The 17,728-nt window shown below is 47.5% G+C and overlaps 1 protein-coding gene across 1 annotated transcript in view; it reads right to left on the bottom strand.

Annotated features, from left to right (window-relative positions):
• Window positions 1–15,971, bottom strand: part of ECHDC3 (enoyl-CoA hydratase domain containing 3) — a 23,479-nt gene extending 7,508 nt beyond the window's left edge. Inside the window, exons 1-4 of the mRNA XM_017886712.1 lie at window positions 15,588–15,971; window positions 9,644–9,765; window positions 7,520–7,617; window positions 1,198–1,398 (exon numbers count right to left, since the gene is read on the bottom strand). Of these exons, the coding sequence (XP_017742201.1) occupies window positions 1,198–1,398; window positions 7,520–7,617; window positions 9,644–9,765; window positions 15,588–15,757 (591 nt within the window). The 5' untranslated portion in view covers window positions 15,758–15,971. The remainder of the gene's footprint in view (window positions 1–1,197; window positions 1,399–7,519; window positions 7,618–9,643; window positions 9,766–15,587) is intronic.
• Window positions 15,972–17,728: the final 1,757 nt, after the last annotated feature.

The raw sequence follows: 17,728 nt of genomic DNA, 5'->3' as shown, positions 1-17,728 counted from the left end.
AAAAAAAAAAAAAAAAAAAAAAAAAAAAAAAAAAAAAAAAAAAAAAAAAAAAATTACTGAATGAGTTTAACGTAAGTGTCGATCTTGACAGAGTCGAAAACATCCTCTTAGTCTGAAGACACTTTAGCCAGCCGTCACCTACTGTAGTGCGGAGCCCACTTCCAGCCCACTGTCCTAAGTGTGTGTGTTCACAAGTATCTGTCTTCTTCACAATTTCCCCACAAACACACATATCTGCAAAAACTAACAAAGGGGCACTGCAAAAGAAAGGAATACTTCCCTAAACTTCTTCGTCCTACTACTGGATTTCCCTTGGATCTTATTTCTCTTGCGTCGTAGGCATGTGAGCAACTGCTAATTTTCATAGTTGATGCTAAAGTAGATCATATACATTAGAAAGCAATAGCTTCTTTACTTGGTGTGGTCTAAGACTCTGCCCCCCTTTTTACAGATTTCCAATTAAGAACAAGGAGGCACTTTTTCTGCAACAAGAACACTGTTGGTTTACACTTAAGGAAGGCTTAGGAGATATTATTTTATGATGTTACAGGAAGGAAGAAAGTTTTGTGACAGAAACAGACTTCACTGTAGTTAACAAAACCACTTTGCAACACGGCTCCTTCTTGGGCAGATTCAACATACCACGCACAGGAGATTCATGTTCTTGAAATGCAACCATTGTAAACCCAAGACACTCCAAAAATCACCTACTCTAAATCCGTTCTAGAACAAGACAGACTGTTGACAAGGAGTGAGCCAGCGACACTACTATCCTAGGCTCTTGATACTGGCATTATGTCAGCACGCTATTCTATCTCACGGGCAACCATTCAGTGCAACAAAACTGAGTCTCAATTGTGTTTCAAATAAGATTACAAAATATGTGCCATTAGGAAGACAAACAAAACCAATCGGCAAACCTACCCAGTGGTACTGAGGGTACACATGATGGAAATGCAGTGATTTCACAAATTGACGCCCTGCGTCAGAAGCTACAGAGGAACAGGCAGGCGGTTGGCTCTTCCCTCCCTGCCATTAGAGGGAAAGTCATGGCCCATTTAGCCAGAGGCGCTCTGGGCAGAACGTCCTGATATGAAAGGCACTTTTAACAAGTGGGATCTTGAATCCTCGCATGCATTGGAGGAGGAACTCCAGAGAAGGCTGGGAGGCAGAGGTTGGTGGGGGAAGTTAAATTACCTTTCTAGGCACTGCTCTTGCCAAGGCAACCCCAGGGGTAGAACAGAAGAGCCCGATGTTCACTCCAGGAGTGGCAAAAGAGGACTTGTCGCTGGCCACGGCAATGTCGCAGCTGGCAACCAGTTGACAGCCGGCAGCTGTGGCCAGGCCATTGACCATGGCAATGACGGGGACAGGGTGGTTCCGGATGAGCATCATGACCTGTGGGACAAACACATCCACTTCACTTCCACCCAGAGGGAGGCACGACATTAATGCCTCTCTCTTTTTAGACAGAGTCTCGCTCTGTTGCCCAGGAAGGAGTGCAGTGGTGAGATCTTGGCTCACTGCAACCTCCTCCTCCCGGGTTCAAGCGATCCTCCTGCCTCAGTCTCCTGAGTATCTGGGACTACAGGCATGGGCCACCACACCCAGCTAAATTTTTTTGGTACTTTTAGTAAAGATGGGGTTTTACTATGTTGGCCAGGCTGGTCTGGAATTCTTGACCTCAAGTGATCCACCCACCTTGGCCTCCCAAAGTGCTCAGATCACAGGCGTGAGCCACCACGCCCAGCCAACGCCTATCCTTTTATATGACTTTCCTGTTTCCAGAGCACTTTTCATATGTGTGAGTTTATCAGATTCTATGGAAAAAGGGTCAGAAAAGGCACAGAAAGCACTAACTCCTATTAAATATCTACTCTGAACCAGGCAGTGTCATTTGGTCTTTCTGAGAGCCTCATGGAGACAGAGCCCTATTGCACAACAAGGACACGAAGCTTGGTGGGGGCTGCTGCAGGGGGTGGCCCCAAGCTTAGCTCTTGAGAAGTGACAGACTCCCACCTGCCTTCCTGGCAAACGTGCTGAAGAACAGTGTGGATGTTTATCTCTGGGGAGCAAATCGAACCCTTCAGAGACAGTTCTGTTTTCACCGCGCCTGTGTGAGGCTCTTGTGTTCAAAGTCTGAAGCTGGTATTTGGTGCTTCCTTGAAAAATTAAGGTGGAAAGGACCCTTGAAGGCAGTTTTCTTAATAATTACTTCTCAAATTACCACCATGAAGACTGTCTGAATTCTATTAAAATGGGGACGGGGGGACTCTGCTGTCATCAAAGTAAACAAAATTCCTAAAATAGAGCCATTGGCACAGAGAGGAGAGACAGAAATGTGCTAATATGACCCCTCCAACCAATACATTTCCAGAACTTTAACTTATTTTTGCAGCTTATGTTTTCATGCCACAGAGTGTGTTGCTATGGTAACTGCAATTTCTAAAGTGCTGCTCTTTGAACCTTGGCAGGGAGAGAGGATGGGAATGAAATTTGGGTTCCTTTCCCCAAGGCCGGGATTCAAAGACAAGCGACCTTCATTGATTTGAAGACTCTGTCTAAGAAGCTTATCTTTTATATCCATAAACATTTGATATTCGTTAGCTTTCTTCTAAAATAACCAATTGTATATTTAAGGCTATGGTATCCTATCCTATAGTAGTGCTTTTTGACTTTTTTGGGGGGAGGTTTCCTTTAGAGAACCTGATAAACACTAATGACATTCCCTAGGATAAATGAGGAAATGCATCCTCCTCAGAAGAACACAGACGGGTGGATCACCTGAGGTCAAGAGTTTGAGACCAGCCTGGCCAATATCATGAAACCCTGTCTCTACTAAAAAAAAAAATACAAAAATTAGCTCGGCGTGGTGGCGTGTGCCGGTAATCCCAGCCTACTTGGGAGGCTGAGGCAGGAGAATTGCTTGAACTTGGGAAGTGGAGGTTGCAGTGAGCTGAGATCGCACCATTGCACTCTAGCCTGGGTGACACAGTGAGACTCTGTCTCAAAAAAAAAAAAAAAAAAGAAAGAAAAAGAAGAAGCAGAAGAAGAATGCACAGATAAGTAAACACCTGTACACAACACTGTTCGTGGATTTAGGGGGTTCATGCACTGTAAGGTGAGGCTGGGGATGGGCCAGCGAGTGCTCATTACCAGTGAATTGGAATGAATAAAAAGGGGAAGAACTCCCAAGAACTTCTAAAGTCCTGCTGCAAAGAAAGAAAAGATTTTGTTTTTGTTCTGAGCATTGTTGCACCACTCAAGGAACTGAAGTTACTGATGAAAAGCCAATTGACTGGGATTAGAGTTGAACAGTCTACCTGTCCTGTCCACCATCTGTGAATGGCTAGGATTTCATAAAACTTGGCAGAAAAATAGGTAATACAGTATATATTCAGCATAAAAAACACATATAATTATTAATATTTTTTTTTGAAACAGAGACTCGCTCTGTCAAGCTGGAGTGCAGTGGCGTGATCCTGGCTCACTGCAACCTCCGCCTCCCGGGTTCAAGTGACTCTCCTGCCTCAGCCTCCCAAGCACCTGGGGTTACAAGTGTGCACCACCACATCCAGCTAACTTTTTTGTATTTTTAGTAGAGAGAGAGTTTCACCATGTTGGCCAGGTTGGTCTCAAACTCCTGACCTCAAGTGATCCGCCCGCCTCGGCCTCCCAAAGTGCTGGGATTACAGATGTGAGTCACCGCGTCCGGCCTAAAAATGCATATTCACCTTTGATCTAGGAATTCTACTTCTAAGAAATAATGTGAAATAGGTAAAAAGCTCTATGCCAAAGATGCTCACCAAATCATTATAATAGTAAAAAAAACTATAAATAATATAAATATACAAAATAAATAAATGGCAATGGAAACTAAACTACATCCATTGACTAGGATGCTGTATTGTCACCGAAATGAAAATTTCCAAGAGAAATACCAGCATAGCACTCTGGAGCTTATGCAGTGGTCTGAAACCAGGCTGCCAGGGTTTGACGCTCAGTCTGTCACTTACTCACTGCGTAATCCTGGACAAGTCATTTAACCCCTCAGTTTTCACATCTGTAAAATGGGCATGGTAACAGCACCATCCTTATAGAACATGACAGTTATATCAATTAACATATCTAAAGTACTTAAAATATTACCTGGCATATAGTAAGCATTCAATGCTATAATCACATTATATAATTTTATACTGTAATCTCATCTATATATGATTATTTAGGAAAACAGGTTCACATGAAAAAATGATCTAAAAGGAAATATAGCAAAATATTAATCACAGTTCTCTCTGGGAGGTATGAATATGGTATAACATAGGTAATCCTTTATTTTTCTAGACTTTCAAAACTGTTTATAAGTACTTATTACTTTCATGATTAAGACTGTGTTAGGCCGGGCACTGTGGCTCATGCCTGTAATCCTAGCACTTTGGGAGGCCAAGGTGGGCGGATCATTTTGAGGTCAGGAGTTTGAGACCAGCCTGGGCAACATGGTGCAACCCCGTTTCTACTAAAAAAATATAAAACCAAAAAAAGTTAGCCAGGCATGGTGGCGCATGCCTGTAGTCCCAGCTACTCGGGAGGCTGAGGCAGGAGAATTGCTTGAACCCGGGAGGCAGAGGTTGCAGTAAGCCGAGATCGGGCCACTGCACTCTAGCCTGGGCGACAGAGCGAGACTCTATCTCAAGAAAAAAAAAAAAAAAAAAAAAAAAGACTATTTAAAATATAAAGTTAGAGAGAAGTTCAGAAAATACAAAGGGAATTTAAATAATCAACAGGTTAGAATAATCAAACACTTGATGGTCAAGAACTGATTATACCTATTTGACTTGCCTGAATTAGGTACTGTTTTGGGTCTGCTGACCCCAAAATGTGACATAAATAGGACTCTGCCCTAACCTCCTTTAACAGCATCGCTAAGGGTTTCGCGTTATTTCCCAAAGCAAGAAACCTTGTCCCATTGTCATGTGATTGACAGGGTATGACAGCAAAGAGCAGACTCTTCTCCTGAACTAGAGTTCCATCTCCAAACTTCCACAGGATATAAGCAGAGAGACAAAGAAGAAGTCTCTAATATGAGCGCCATGGAAGGTCATTTTCACTCTTCCAGAGTCAAGTTCTTCTCATTCTCATTCTACTCATTCTTAATTTGCCCTGCTCCTGATTTGTATATAATTAACTATCATGCAGTACTTGTGGTCTGTAACAAATTGGTATAGTTTTTAGATGCTTAGCTAATTCAGATACCTCTATCCTCCTTTCTAAAATCAAATTTTCTCATGCATGAACTGAACAATGAAATATCTAGCTCATTCTGTTCCAATCTACCTGTTGATTTCACTTGGAAATTGAAATCTTGCACAAGTCCATGACACTCATATTTAGCCAACACAATGTGATTTTCTTAGAAATGGTTTACAGAAATCAGTACACTTTCAGTCCTATTTTACTACTTTGGGGTAGGCCCTGTTTATGCACTGAGTCTTTTTCAGGAAGTCAGAGGCCTCCAAGGGTTAGGGGCTTCCAAGAAATCTGGGCTTTATCCTCTGAAGAAGGCCTGCTCCCCTGTGGCCCATGGCTACGCTGTTTAGATCCCAGTTCATGAAGTTGCCAGAGCAGAGTGATAAAAGCAGACCCTTAGGGAGGATAACAGGGCTTTACTGGTTCTCTTTGATGCTTTTCAACTTTAGCCAAACATACTGGGTACTGGTAGAAAAAAACTTTTTTTTTTTTTTTTTTTTTTTGAGACGGAGTCTGGCTCTGTCTCTCAGGCTGGAGTGCAGTGGTCGGATCTCAGCTCACTGCAAGCTCCGCCTCCCGGGTCTACGCTATTCTCCTGCCTCAGCCTCCCGAATAGCTGGGACTACAGGCGCCGCCACCTCGCCCGGCTAGTTTTCGTATTTTAGTAGAGACGGGGTTTCACCGTGTTAGCCAGGATGGTCTCGATCTCCCGACCTTGTGATCCGCCCGTCTCGGCCTCCCAAAGTGCTGGGATTACAGGCTTGAGCCACCGCGCCCGGCCGAAAAAACTTTTAAAGCACCAAGCCTTGGCAAACCTAAGAGTGGAATGTTACATAAACATCATCAATGTAGGAAACAAAAGACCCAGGTCTCGGCTCTAACTTGCTCCCACTTCCCCATGAAGCTTCAAGTAAATTGCTTTTCCTGTTTGTCCTTCCATGGAGTGAGAAAAATATAACCTGATCTCTTTATGGGTTTCTGGAAGGGCAAGGAAAACAAATGGGGATGTCTTCATCATCTTCCCATTCACATCCCTGTTGCTCACTTGTGTCTTGTATCATTAAATATCTGTGAAATCATTAATGACCAAATACATGAATGAATAAGTTGATGAATGAATAAAAAATTAGGTTAAACCATCTTAGAGGCAGGTTATGAAATCGTTTTATAGGTGTCGTTTCCCAAACAGATTTTCAGTTTCAGTTCGGCAGAAAGCAATTTTTTCTTATGTTTCCCTCAACGCCTTGCAGGTATTATAATAGGTGCTCAATAAATGGTCATTAGATGAACAATGTATTACTTAAAGCTGGATTCTCTATTCAATTTTTCATTACCCAAGGGGTTGATTTCATGCATTTATAAATCATCCAGAACTTTTTGTACCTCTTCTTCCTCTGTGGCTGTTGGTATTTTTCCTCCTTAATATGGTGAAAGAGGCAGAAAAGAAGCAACAACGAAGAGGTTAATTTTCCTACTTGGAGGTGGTGACTATAAAGGCTGGTTGAAAGAAGCATTTGAAAACAATTTAAAAAACCATTATTGTTATTCCACTTATTAATGTTCTTTCCCATTTAACAGAGTTGTTTTAGTTTAAATTTTTAAAAAAATTATTATAATCTTAGATTATTCCTCTCTAAAGACACACATTTTCACCTTTTTCCTCTTACTCCAAACTTCTACATGAAGACATACTCCCACAATGCTAGACATGGCAACCATGAGTACCATCCTATATTCCACTTTCTTTGGTACAAAACAAAATCAATAGCAAATTATAGTCGCTTCTTAAAAGTCTAAACTAGGCCGTGCACGGTGGCTCACGTCCGTAATCCCAGCGCTTTGGAAGGTCGAGGCGGGAGGATCACCTGAGATCAGGAGTTTGAGACCTGCCTGGCCAATATGGTGAAACCTCATCTCTACTAAAATCACAAAAATTAGCCAGGTGTGGTGGCGCATGCCTGCTAGTCCCAGCTACTCAAGAAGCTGAGGCAGGAGAATCGCTTGAACCTGGGAGGCAGAGGTTGCAGTGAGCCAAGATTGCACCACTGTACTTCAGCCTGGGTGACAGAGAGAGACTCTGTCTGGAAAAAAAAAAAAAAGGTCTAAACCAAATAATTGCTTGGATAAATGATCTGATGACCAAACAGTTTCCAGTTGCTCTGGGTGGTTGGGTCTCATGGATAAAATCTTATCCATAAGCTAGAAGGCGAACTCAACATTTAATGTAATGATCATTTGCAGGTTTGCACTGTCGACTGTCGTCCCGGCTTACCTTGGAACAGGTCTGAAATACTTCGGCATGGTAATCACAGCCTTGCTCCTCTGTCAGCTCCTTTAAATCATGCCCAGAAGAAAACACAGGCCCCTCAGCTGCAAATGTTTCCAGTTGAGAAAAGAAAACAAAAAGATGTAAACACCCAGAGTTGGACAGTTAGTTCCCTTCCTTGTCTACTGAATAACTTCAGCAAACTTTCACTTAGAGCAAGTTAATGGCCTAATTTTGAGAAGAATAATTCCAGTTTGATTGAAAAGTTCCAGCCAGAATTTTGTGATGAAAAATGCAAGGTGAGGCCTTTTTTAGGTGCCTCTGTGTCCTAAAAGTCCTTGATGGAAAATGATAGAAATACACAATTACATAAGGAGAAGGTTCAGTTACCAAGGCAAAGATATTTTATACAGAGCCTTTATTTGGGGACTCGCTCTGGCCTGAGTGTATTGAGTCACACAAGCTCATCAAAATCCCCCATGCCGAAGGCAGTGTCCAAGTCATTTCGTCTACAAGTGGTGGCCAACCATCATGGCTGAACTGGGAAGGTGAGGGTAGGGGAGACCTCGGAAGCCTTCTGGTCTTCATTTTACAGATGAGGGATCATAGGATGTGGCTGCTATCACTGCTGTCATCAACAAGAAAATGTCATCCTACTGATGAGCTGATAACATTTCCTCATACTTCCCTTTTGTTGCTATTGTTGTTGCAGGAGACAGAGTCTTGCTCTGTTGCCCAGGCTGGAGTACGGAGGCAAGATCTTGGCTCACTGCAACCTCTGCCTCCTGGGTTCAAGCAATTCTTGTGCCTCAGCCTCCTGAGTAGCTGGGATTACAGGCGCCTGCCACCACGCCTGGCTAATTTTTGTAGTTTTAGTACAGATGGAGTTTTGCCACGTTGGCCAGGCTGGTCTCGAACTCTTAGCCTCAAGTGATCTGCATGCCTTGGCCTCCCAAAGTGCTGGGATTACAAGCATGAGCCACCATGCCTGGCTGTTGTAGTTACCTTGATTGATAGGCAATATTATTGTCTTTTTGTAAGTGAGGTAATTGTGTAGTTAAGAAGCTATAGTGAGACCCTGTCTCTGCAAAACAAAACCTTAAAAATTAGCCAGGCACAGTGGTGGCAGTGTTGCTTGAAGCTAGGAGTTCGAGACCAGCCTGGGCAACATAGCAAGTCGCTAGCTCCACAAAAAATAAAAAATTAGCTGAGTGTAGCGGCACATACCTATAGTCCCAGCTACTCAGGGGACTGAGGCTGGAGATCACTTGAGCCCAGAAGTTTGAGGCTGCAGTGAGCTATAATCATGCCACTGCACTCCAGCCTGGGCAACAGAGCAAGACTATGTGTCAAAAAAAAAAAAAAAAAAAAAGAAGTTAACTGCCTTTGTTGTATCCAGGTGACATCCCACATGGCTGCTGGATTGTACTAGTTCTAATTTCTTTTCTCTTCACCATATAAAACAGTTGAACACTTCTGATTAACCATGGATAAGATGGTAACATTCTGAGTTTCTGCCTCCGGAAACCCTGATGCTTGATTTGTCAAACAAACATAGCATCACAGAGTATCATTGTCATATTTTTTTGTGCACACTTTAAAATGCTAATATTACTAATATTCATACCAGTCCCATCATCACAAGAAAAAATAATTCTGTAAAAATTCTTTTCGGAGCAAGCAAACAAATGAGCAGAATATGGCATCCTTTCCAGCACCATTAAAGGCACTGCAGATATCAGTTCAAAAGCTTGGTAAGAAAAGAAAAGTCAAACCAATCAAATGCCCCAAAGGATTAGTGGTTAAAGCCATTTTATAAGGTCCATGAAGAAATCAATTCTCTGACTTTGAGGGGAAGACCAGTATAGCCAAGAATAGAAATGTTTTAGTATCTAACAAAAAGGAAAAGACAGATTTTCACTGAACAGTCACCTCTGCTATATATTCTGGAGTTAATAGTGTTAGGACCAAATCACCAACTACACAGGTGTTTTCTATAATTAATGTTCTTGTAAAGGAGCTTCAAAACAATTCTCCAGTTAAATGAAGGGATGCCCCAGTTAACTAAAGACTCTCAAGAAAGCTCTTCTGGGCACTGCAGAATACTAAGGACAGATATCAGATACATACCCGAGATGATAATGACTTTCAGATCGTTGCTGTCAGCGTCATGAAGAATGTCACTCTGCAGAGACTTCAGCATTGCAAGTGACAACGCGTTCCTCTTCTTGGGATTGCTCAAGATGATGTTCCTGTGAAGCACATTTTACAATCACAGGGTCACGCACCAGTCAAAACAAGTGAGGACCCCTGCGACTCCTGTCTAATTTAGGAGCTACTTTTAAAAGGCAAGAAAAGAGAATTGCTGGGGCTTAGTGCCAATTTAGAGGGTCTGTCAACTCTCTGGAGTTATAGCCAAGTCAAAACAAGAAAAAGGCGACCTGAAATGCAGGCTGGGTTTCCTCCCTCTTCCCTTGATTTGTTTCTCTTTTTCTCCATGTTTGCTGTCAGAAACATGACTGCCACCTCCACAGAGAGGGCAATGCACAGCAGTTCCAAAATCAACACCACCCAGAGAGGCTGCAAGCTTAGCATGACAGCAGCAGGCGCCGGAGAAATCTGACAAACAGTGGCTACCTTCCACTGCTTTCTTTCCCTTGTTTCTTAGAAAAAAGTTAGAAAAGAAACCCAGAATGAAAATAACGCCCCAGATCTCGGCTCACTGCAACCTCCACCTCCCGGGTTGAAGCGAGTCTCCTGCTTCGGTGTCCCGAATAGCTGGGACTACAGGCGCCCACCACCATGCCCAGCTAATTTTGTATCTTTAGTAGAGATGAGGTTTCACCATGTTGGCTAGGCTGGTCTTGAACTCCTGATCTCAGGTGATCCGCTTGCCTCAGCCTCCCAAAGTGTTGGGATTCTATAATCATGGCATGAGCCACCGTGTCTGACCCAATATTTTATATTTAATTTTTGTGAGTACATATAGTAGGTGTATATATATTTATGGGGTACCTGGGATGTTTTGGCACAGGCAAGCAATGCGCAATGATCACATCATGGAAAATGGGGTATCCATCCCCTCAAGCATTTATCCTTTGTGGATAACAAAGGATAAATCAACAATCCAATGATACTCTTTTAGTTAGTTTCAAATCTACAATTAAATTATTATTGACTATAGTCACCTTGTTGTGCTATAGAATTGTCAGTCTTATTCATTCATTCAATTTTTCTGTACCCAGTCCATCTTTTTTTTTTTTTTGAGATGGAGTTTCACTCTTGCTGCCCAGGCTGGAATACAATGGCATAATCTCGGCTCACTGCAACCTCTGCCTCCTGGGTTCAAGTGATTCTTTTGCCTCAGGCTCCCAAGTAGCTGGGATTGCAGGTGTGTGCCACCACACCCAGCTAATTTTTGTATTTTTAGTAGAGCTGAGGTTTCACTATGTTGGCCAGGCTGGTCTCGAACTCTTGACCTCAGGTGATCCACCTGCCTTGGCCTCCCAAAGTGCTGGGATTACAGACGTAAGCTACTGCGCCTAGGCCCATCTTTTCTTACAGTGGCATCCTGTAAGTCTACAAAACAATTCGTGCTGTCTGCGAATGGGATAATACATGAAGAATAAAAGTACAAGTCACACAGCAAGAGGGCTCTTCTGGACACATCCTGTCACAAAAAGCTGCTGTCCAAAGGGTCTGCTCGCTCTTTTGAGGCATCCCATGTGCTGAATAAAATAATCTGTATTGTCATCTTGCTGCCTGTACACAGAAATGTCTTATTTTTGGCTGCTATAAGAAATGGGCAAAGAGCCAAACACCAGATTGTTATTATGTATTTTATGTGTTTCCTATCAGTTTTCACCTACATGTTTCCTGCCTTCCTCAATCTTTTTTGAATCTGATATTCCTTCCACGGTACAGCCAACTTGGATCTTCCATAAATAGTATTCTGTGTCATGTTTCTCTGGAAAACAGCTTTGATGACTGAATTTATTTCAATAAGAATAACCACTTTCTTTGGAATACCGTTTCAAGGTTGCTGCAGTCTTCAGGTGGCTGCGCCATTCATCTTGTTTCTTATAAACATTGTTCTCTCCTAAGTACAAAATTACTTGTGCTGATGTGCTGATAGACTTCAAAACTTATATTTGGTGGGGGTGGTGGGAGAACGGCTTATAAACCTCTCCATGAAATAATGAGGGTGCTTCTTGTAGCAAATATAAAAAGCTGCCATCCCATCGGTGACATACGCTTAAACTAAATGCTAAGGTCTCAGGCAAAATTGTATAAAAAGATTCCAGCCCCCAAGGCCATCGTGCACTGCGGAATCTGTTCATGCATCCCGTTAGCTGTTTGACTCCAACACTGTGAGTGTTCTAAACCGCAGAGTCCACTCTCCAACCCAGAGGAACCAGGCTCAACTCCTCCCGCTCCACCCAAGCTCTTCTCACCGACCGTCTCCTAATTGCCAGATCCAAATCCACTGGCCATCTCGATCATTCCCTCCTTCTGGAGACAGACTTCTTCTCTCCTGGTTGTTTTGTACTTCTCTGGCCGGTCCTTCTTTGTAGGGTCCAGCCCCACAGAGTCGGTGGGTTTTTCTCCCCATGTGCGGAGAGGAGAGATTGTAGGAATAAAGACACAAGACAAAGAGATAAAAGAAAAGACAGCTGAGCCCGGGGGACCACTACCACCAAGACGCGGAGACCAGTAGTGCCCTGAATGCCAGGCCGTGCTGTTATTTATTGAGTACAAGGCAAAAGGGGCAGGGTAAGGAGTGTGAGTCATCTCCAATGATTGACACGGTCACATCAATCACGTGTCCACTGGACAGGGGGCCCTTCCCTGTTTGGCAGCCGAGGTGGAGAGACAGAGAGAGAGAGGACACAGCCTATGCCATTATTTCTTCATATCAGAGGTTTTTAGTACTTTCACTAATTTGCTACTGCTATCTAGAAGGCAGAGCCAGGTGTACAGGATGGAACATGAAGGCGGACTAGGAGCGTGACCGCTGAAGCACAGCATCACAGTGAGATGGTCAGGCCTCCGGATAACTGTGGGAGGGCCTGACTGATGTCACGCCCTCCACAAGAGGTGGAGGAGTAGGGTTTTCTCTGAACTACTCTGGGGAAAGGGAGACTCCCTTCCCCAGTTGGCTAAGTAGCGGGTGTTTTCCTTGACACTGACGCTACTGCTAGGCCATGGTCTGCTTGGCAATGGGCATCTTCCCAGACGCTGGCGTTACCGCTAGACCAAGGAGCCCTCTGGTGGCCCTGCCCGCGCATAGGCTCACACTCTAGTCTTCTGGTCACTTCTCACTATGTCCCCTCAGCTCNCTGATGTCACGCCCTCCACAAGAGGTGGAGGAGTAGGGTTTTCTCTGAACTACTCTGGGGAAAGGGAGACTCCCTTCCCCAGTTGGCTAAGTAGCGGGTGTTTTTCCTTGACACTGACGCTACTGCTAGGCCATGGTCTGCTTGGCAATGGGCATCTTCCCAGACGCTGGCGTTACCGCTAGACCAAGGAGCCCTCTGGTGGCCCTGCCCGCGCATAGGCTCACACTCTAGTCTTCTGGTCACTTCTCACTATGTCCCCTCAGCTCCTATCTCTGTATGGCTTGGTTTTTCCTAGGTTATAATTATAGAGCAAGGATAATTATAATATTGGAATAAAGAGTAATTGCTACAAGCTAATGATTAATGATATTCATATATAATCATATCTATTATCTATATCTAGTATAACTATTCTTATTTTATATATTTTATTACACTGGAAGAGCTCGTGTCCTCGATCTCTTGCCTCGGCACCTGGGTAGCTTGACGCCCACACTTCTTGATTTCTTTCGTGGGCTACTAGCCCTCTGTTAACCCCTGAATGCCAGCCATCCTGAATTCTGTCCTCCGCACTCTTCCCAGGCAACTTCACCAATGACCTTGACGTCAACAGCCACCTCTGAGCTGAGCTCCAGGTGCACACGTTCATCCCGATGTCCACTGGCCTTCTCCATCTAGGTGTCCTTGGGCATCCCACCATTCTCAAACCTGCCCCTCTTATCTCTTCCTTATTTGAGTGGTGTCACTCAGCTGCCTGAATCAGAGAAAAAGTCATTCTAGTTTTTTATCTCTTCCTAATTCAACTGGCACCAAAGCCTGTTAATAATACCTCCTAAAAAATCTCATCACTGAACCCTCCCAACGGCCATCTTGGTTCAAAACATGTGGTGTCTTGCATTGAGAGCTTCACCAGTATCACCTATCCGAAGAGGAAAATTTTAAGAATGAGGTTACCACCAGAGCATGTGATAAGTATCAAGGTAAGAGATGGTCCTTATAAATGCCCCCATGAGCTGTCTGAAGATCATTACCGTAAACCACAAGAAGGTCCCTGAAGTGAGGGACTGTCATGTTCTCACACAGAGAAGACACTCAATATCTGTTCTAATGACAAAAAATAGCATTTCTATTTTTTCACAGCCAATTCCACCAAATGCAGTGGAATGACATTGCATCCAGTTTTTTTGCCATCTCTTTTCAAACCAAGTGGTGAGTAGAAACAGAGTAGAAACCACTTTGGGGCAGAGGGACCTCTCTCAACCCTGGTGAGACCTACTGGCCGTGTGGCCCTGAACAGGCTGTCACCTCTCTGAACTTGCTTCCTCACTGTAAAGTGGGCATAAAATTATCCACCTTGCAGGCCATTGCTAAGAATTAGGGATCATAGATGCCGGGAGCCCAGCACAGAGCTGGCCCTGGGTCCATGACAGCAGTGCTGCTGGGAGGAGCATGGAAAAGGGACACTTGAAGAGTGACGCGTGCTCAAGTTCTCGCACAAGTTGACCTGCTTAGTGCCTAACATAGTGCTGCTTTAATGCTTGGTTAATAAGTTTCCTTTCCTACTAAACAACCCCTAGCATTCGTGCGAGAGTGTTTCAGTCACCACCTTTGCTGATTCATGTTTAATTCTTGAGAACGCGACCAGCCTCCTTTTTGTCATCTGGCCTGCCCAGAAGTCAGGCTTCCAACCAGATGTGACCTGATTTACAGAAGCGGAAACTTAGCAATGGGCAAGAAAGGCCCTGGCCTGGGCCCTGCTCTGGCCTGTGCTCCTGTAGATGATGAGCAAGGGGTCCACAGGGAAGGGAACCATCCCCTTTCTAAACCCTGGGGCCATTACTGAGACCCTAGAATTCCCTGGCCATGCTGTGGGCACCCCAAGCCCAAAGGCGGCCAAGAGCAGTTGTCTTGGGGACAGACAATCTGGGCATGCTGGAAGGGTGTCTGCAGATCTGTGCACCCAGTCCCCTGCAGAGCAGCAGAAAGGATGGGTGCAAAGGTGGGAAAGGATGAGAGGAGGGTGAGGAGAAAAGGAAAACGCTGAAGCCAGGGGCTGGCTCTCCACCCCTGCGGGAAACCACCCGGTCATCTGATTATCAGTTCACCCGTGGCCTTCTAGGTCTTCTTCAGAAGGTAAACATCTCAGGGTAGGAGAAAACGACGTTTTATTTAACAGCTTTATTTAGAACTGAAATATGCTGAAACATGGTACTCAGGCCTCCCTTTGCACCCTTGCCCGGGCCAGGCAAGCACCCGGCTCAGGCCTGAAGTGGGCAGGGCCCTCCACCTTCATGGCTCTATCGCCCAGTTTCCAGTTGGCACACAAGCACATTTTTAAGAGTTTTGGGCCTGTAGCCACAAGGGCAGCGCTCAGGACGCTGTGTCCTTAGTACTGTTTACTGTCCCGCCTCCAGCCCCGCGCCTCTGGGTGAGGGCCAAGGAGCAGCTCGGCCGTGCCCACACTCCCCCTGGAGCCGGGTCTGGGGCCCAGAGCCCTCCTCTCCAGACCTCTCCGCAGGCCCAGCGGCTGGAGGCCCAGTGATCCCGCAGGCGGCCCTGAGGGCTTCGGAGCCCGGGGCAGTCCCACCGACTCGCTGCCAGGCCCGGGTCCGGGACACGGGGGGTTCCCTCCCCAGGGGCGTAAACGGGGCTCCGGCTCCCCGAGTCCTCGCGGCGTCAGTGGCGGCACCCCGACCCGGCCCCAACGCGAGGAGCCCGTGCGGCCCGGGGCTGACCTTATGCCGTCCAGCTGCCGCGCGCTGGTGGGCCGCGGCTCCGACTCCCGCCGCCCCGCTCCGGCCGGGTCCCGGCTGCAGAAGCGGGCGGACAGCTGGGCCCAGGGACCGCGCCGGAGACACATGGGCCCCCTCGCCCCGAAGGCCCGCAAGACGGCGACGGCTGCCATGGCATCCGGGACGGCCAGGCGCCGCAGGATCGCGCTGTCTGACCGGCCGCAGGTGCTGGGCGCTCCGAGGGCGCTGCTGTGAGCAGAGCCGGGACGAAACTCGACGGAACTCGACTGTGGCCGAGACCCGGGCGGAACCGCCTGACAGGCCCAGGCTTCGCGAGGACGTCCCAGGCCGGGCCCAGTCCCCACTACGCTCCGCCCCGGCACGCCCCGCCCCCACGAGGCCCTCCCCCGGCTCGCCCGCCCCCACGCGCCCGCCCCGGCACGCCCGTCCCTACTTACGCCCACGCCCGGCCACGGCCACGCCCCACGAGGCCCTAGCCCGGCTCGGCCTCCGCCCCCACGACCTCCGGCTCGGCCCCGTCCCACGACGCCCCGCCCCGGCACGTGCCCGCTCCCTACTACGGACCACGCACGCACGCCACCCCCCACGAGGACCCATAACCCCGCTCCGCGCCGCCCCCACGAGGGCCCTCCCCCGCTCGCCCCGTCCCACGGACGGCCCCGCCCCGCACGCCCCGTCCCTTCTACGCCACGCCCCGGCACGCCTACGCCCCCATCGTAGGCACCTCCCCGTTCTCGGCCCCGCTCTACGTACGCCCACGGCCCCGGCACGCCCACCCCCCACGCCTATACCCCCGGCTCGGCCCCGCCCATGAGGCCCATCCCCGGCTCGCCCGTCCCCACGGACGCCCCCGCCCGGCACGCCCCGTCCCTTCTACGCCACGCCCCGCACGAGGCCCTACCCCGTCTCGCCCCGCCCCTACTACGCCACGCCCCGGCACGCCACGCCCCCACGAGGCCCTACCCGGTTCGCCCCGCCCCCCAGGGTGAAAGGCGCGCATTGAAAACCCGCAGGCCGGCTCCTGGGGTTGTTTGACAAGGCCTGTGGGAAAGTTTAAGCGAGGGGAGAAGTAGGATGATTTCTTTTTGCACCAACACCAGGAATGTGGCGTTTGCCTGCATTGGGAAAACGAGCATCAGGGTGAGTGGCGCTGCACTGTTAGCAACCGCTCCCCTACCTGCCTAGGAAACGCCTGGGGCCTGGAGGGCGAGCACGTGGGGGGCCTGGCTGCCCCGACGTTGACTTTTTAATGCTTTGTGTCCTCTCATCCAGACGCTGGGGTCCACACTTTAAGTTTCTGCCACCAGGTGGCTGGAAATGGAAAATAAGTTCATAAAATAAAGTTAAATTTCTAGAACACCTGAGCCTGACCTCGCAGTCATGCCAAGTGCCACCAAAGAGGCCAAGCACGGGGGTCGCAGAGCCTGGTCAAAGTGACCGCCCTCAGGGCCTAGGGTTACCGCTGGTCTCTTACCGAGATGACGTTCGCTAGTTAGGAGGAGATGAGGAGGCCCCGCTCCACAGGGGAGCTGGCGCAAGAGGGAACTGATACACGGGGTTTGGGGAAGACCAGAGCACTCCAAACCTGGACTGCGCAGATGAAAATGGAAAGGCGGCCGGGCCCGGTGGCTCACGCCTGTAATCCCAACACCTTGGGAGGTCGAGGCAGGTGGATCACCTGAGGTCAGGAGTTCGGGAACAGCCTGACCAACATGGTGAAACCCGTCTCTAGTAAAAACATAAAAAATTAGCTGGGCGTGGTGGCGGGCGCCTGTAGTCCAAGCTACTCGAGAGGCTCAGACACGAGAATCGCTTGAACCCGGGAGGCAGAGCTTGCAGTGAGCCGAGATTGTGCCACTGCACTCCAGCCTGGGCGACAGAGCGAGACTCCGTCTCCAAAAAAAAAATGGAAAGGCTCAGAGGCCACTTCCACCTGCTGCTTCATATGATTTAATAATAACAGGTCACTCTATGGAGCCCCAGTCTGCCAGTGCCTGTACCTATGCTGTCTCTTTCAACGTTCAGGGTAGTCCAGGCAGGTATTATTTTTCCAGTTCCCACCAATTTCACCAGCCCTGTTTGCACCAGGCCCAGAGTCAGGACGGGGTGGAGGTCAGATGAAG

The sequence above is a fragment of the Rhinopithecus bieti genome, unplaced genomic scaffold (assembly GCF_001698545.2).
Source record: "Rhinopithecus bieti isolate Rb0 unplaced genomic scaffold, ASM169854v2 scaffold_13900, whole genome shotgun sequence".
Taxonomy (NCBI): Eukaryota; Metazoa; Chordata; class Mammalia; order Primates; family Cercopithecidae; genus Rhinopithecus; species Rhinopithecus bieti.
Note: the sequence above shows the minus strand (reverse complement) of the source record. Positions and strands in the feature narration are given on the sequence as shown.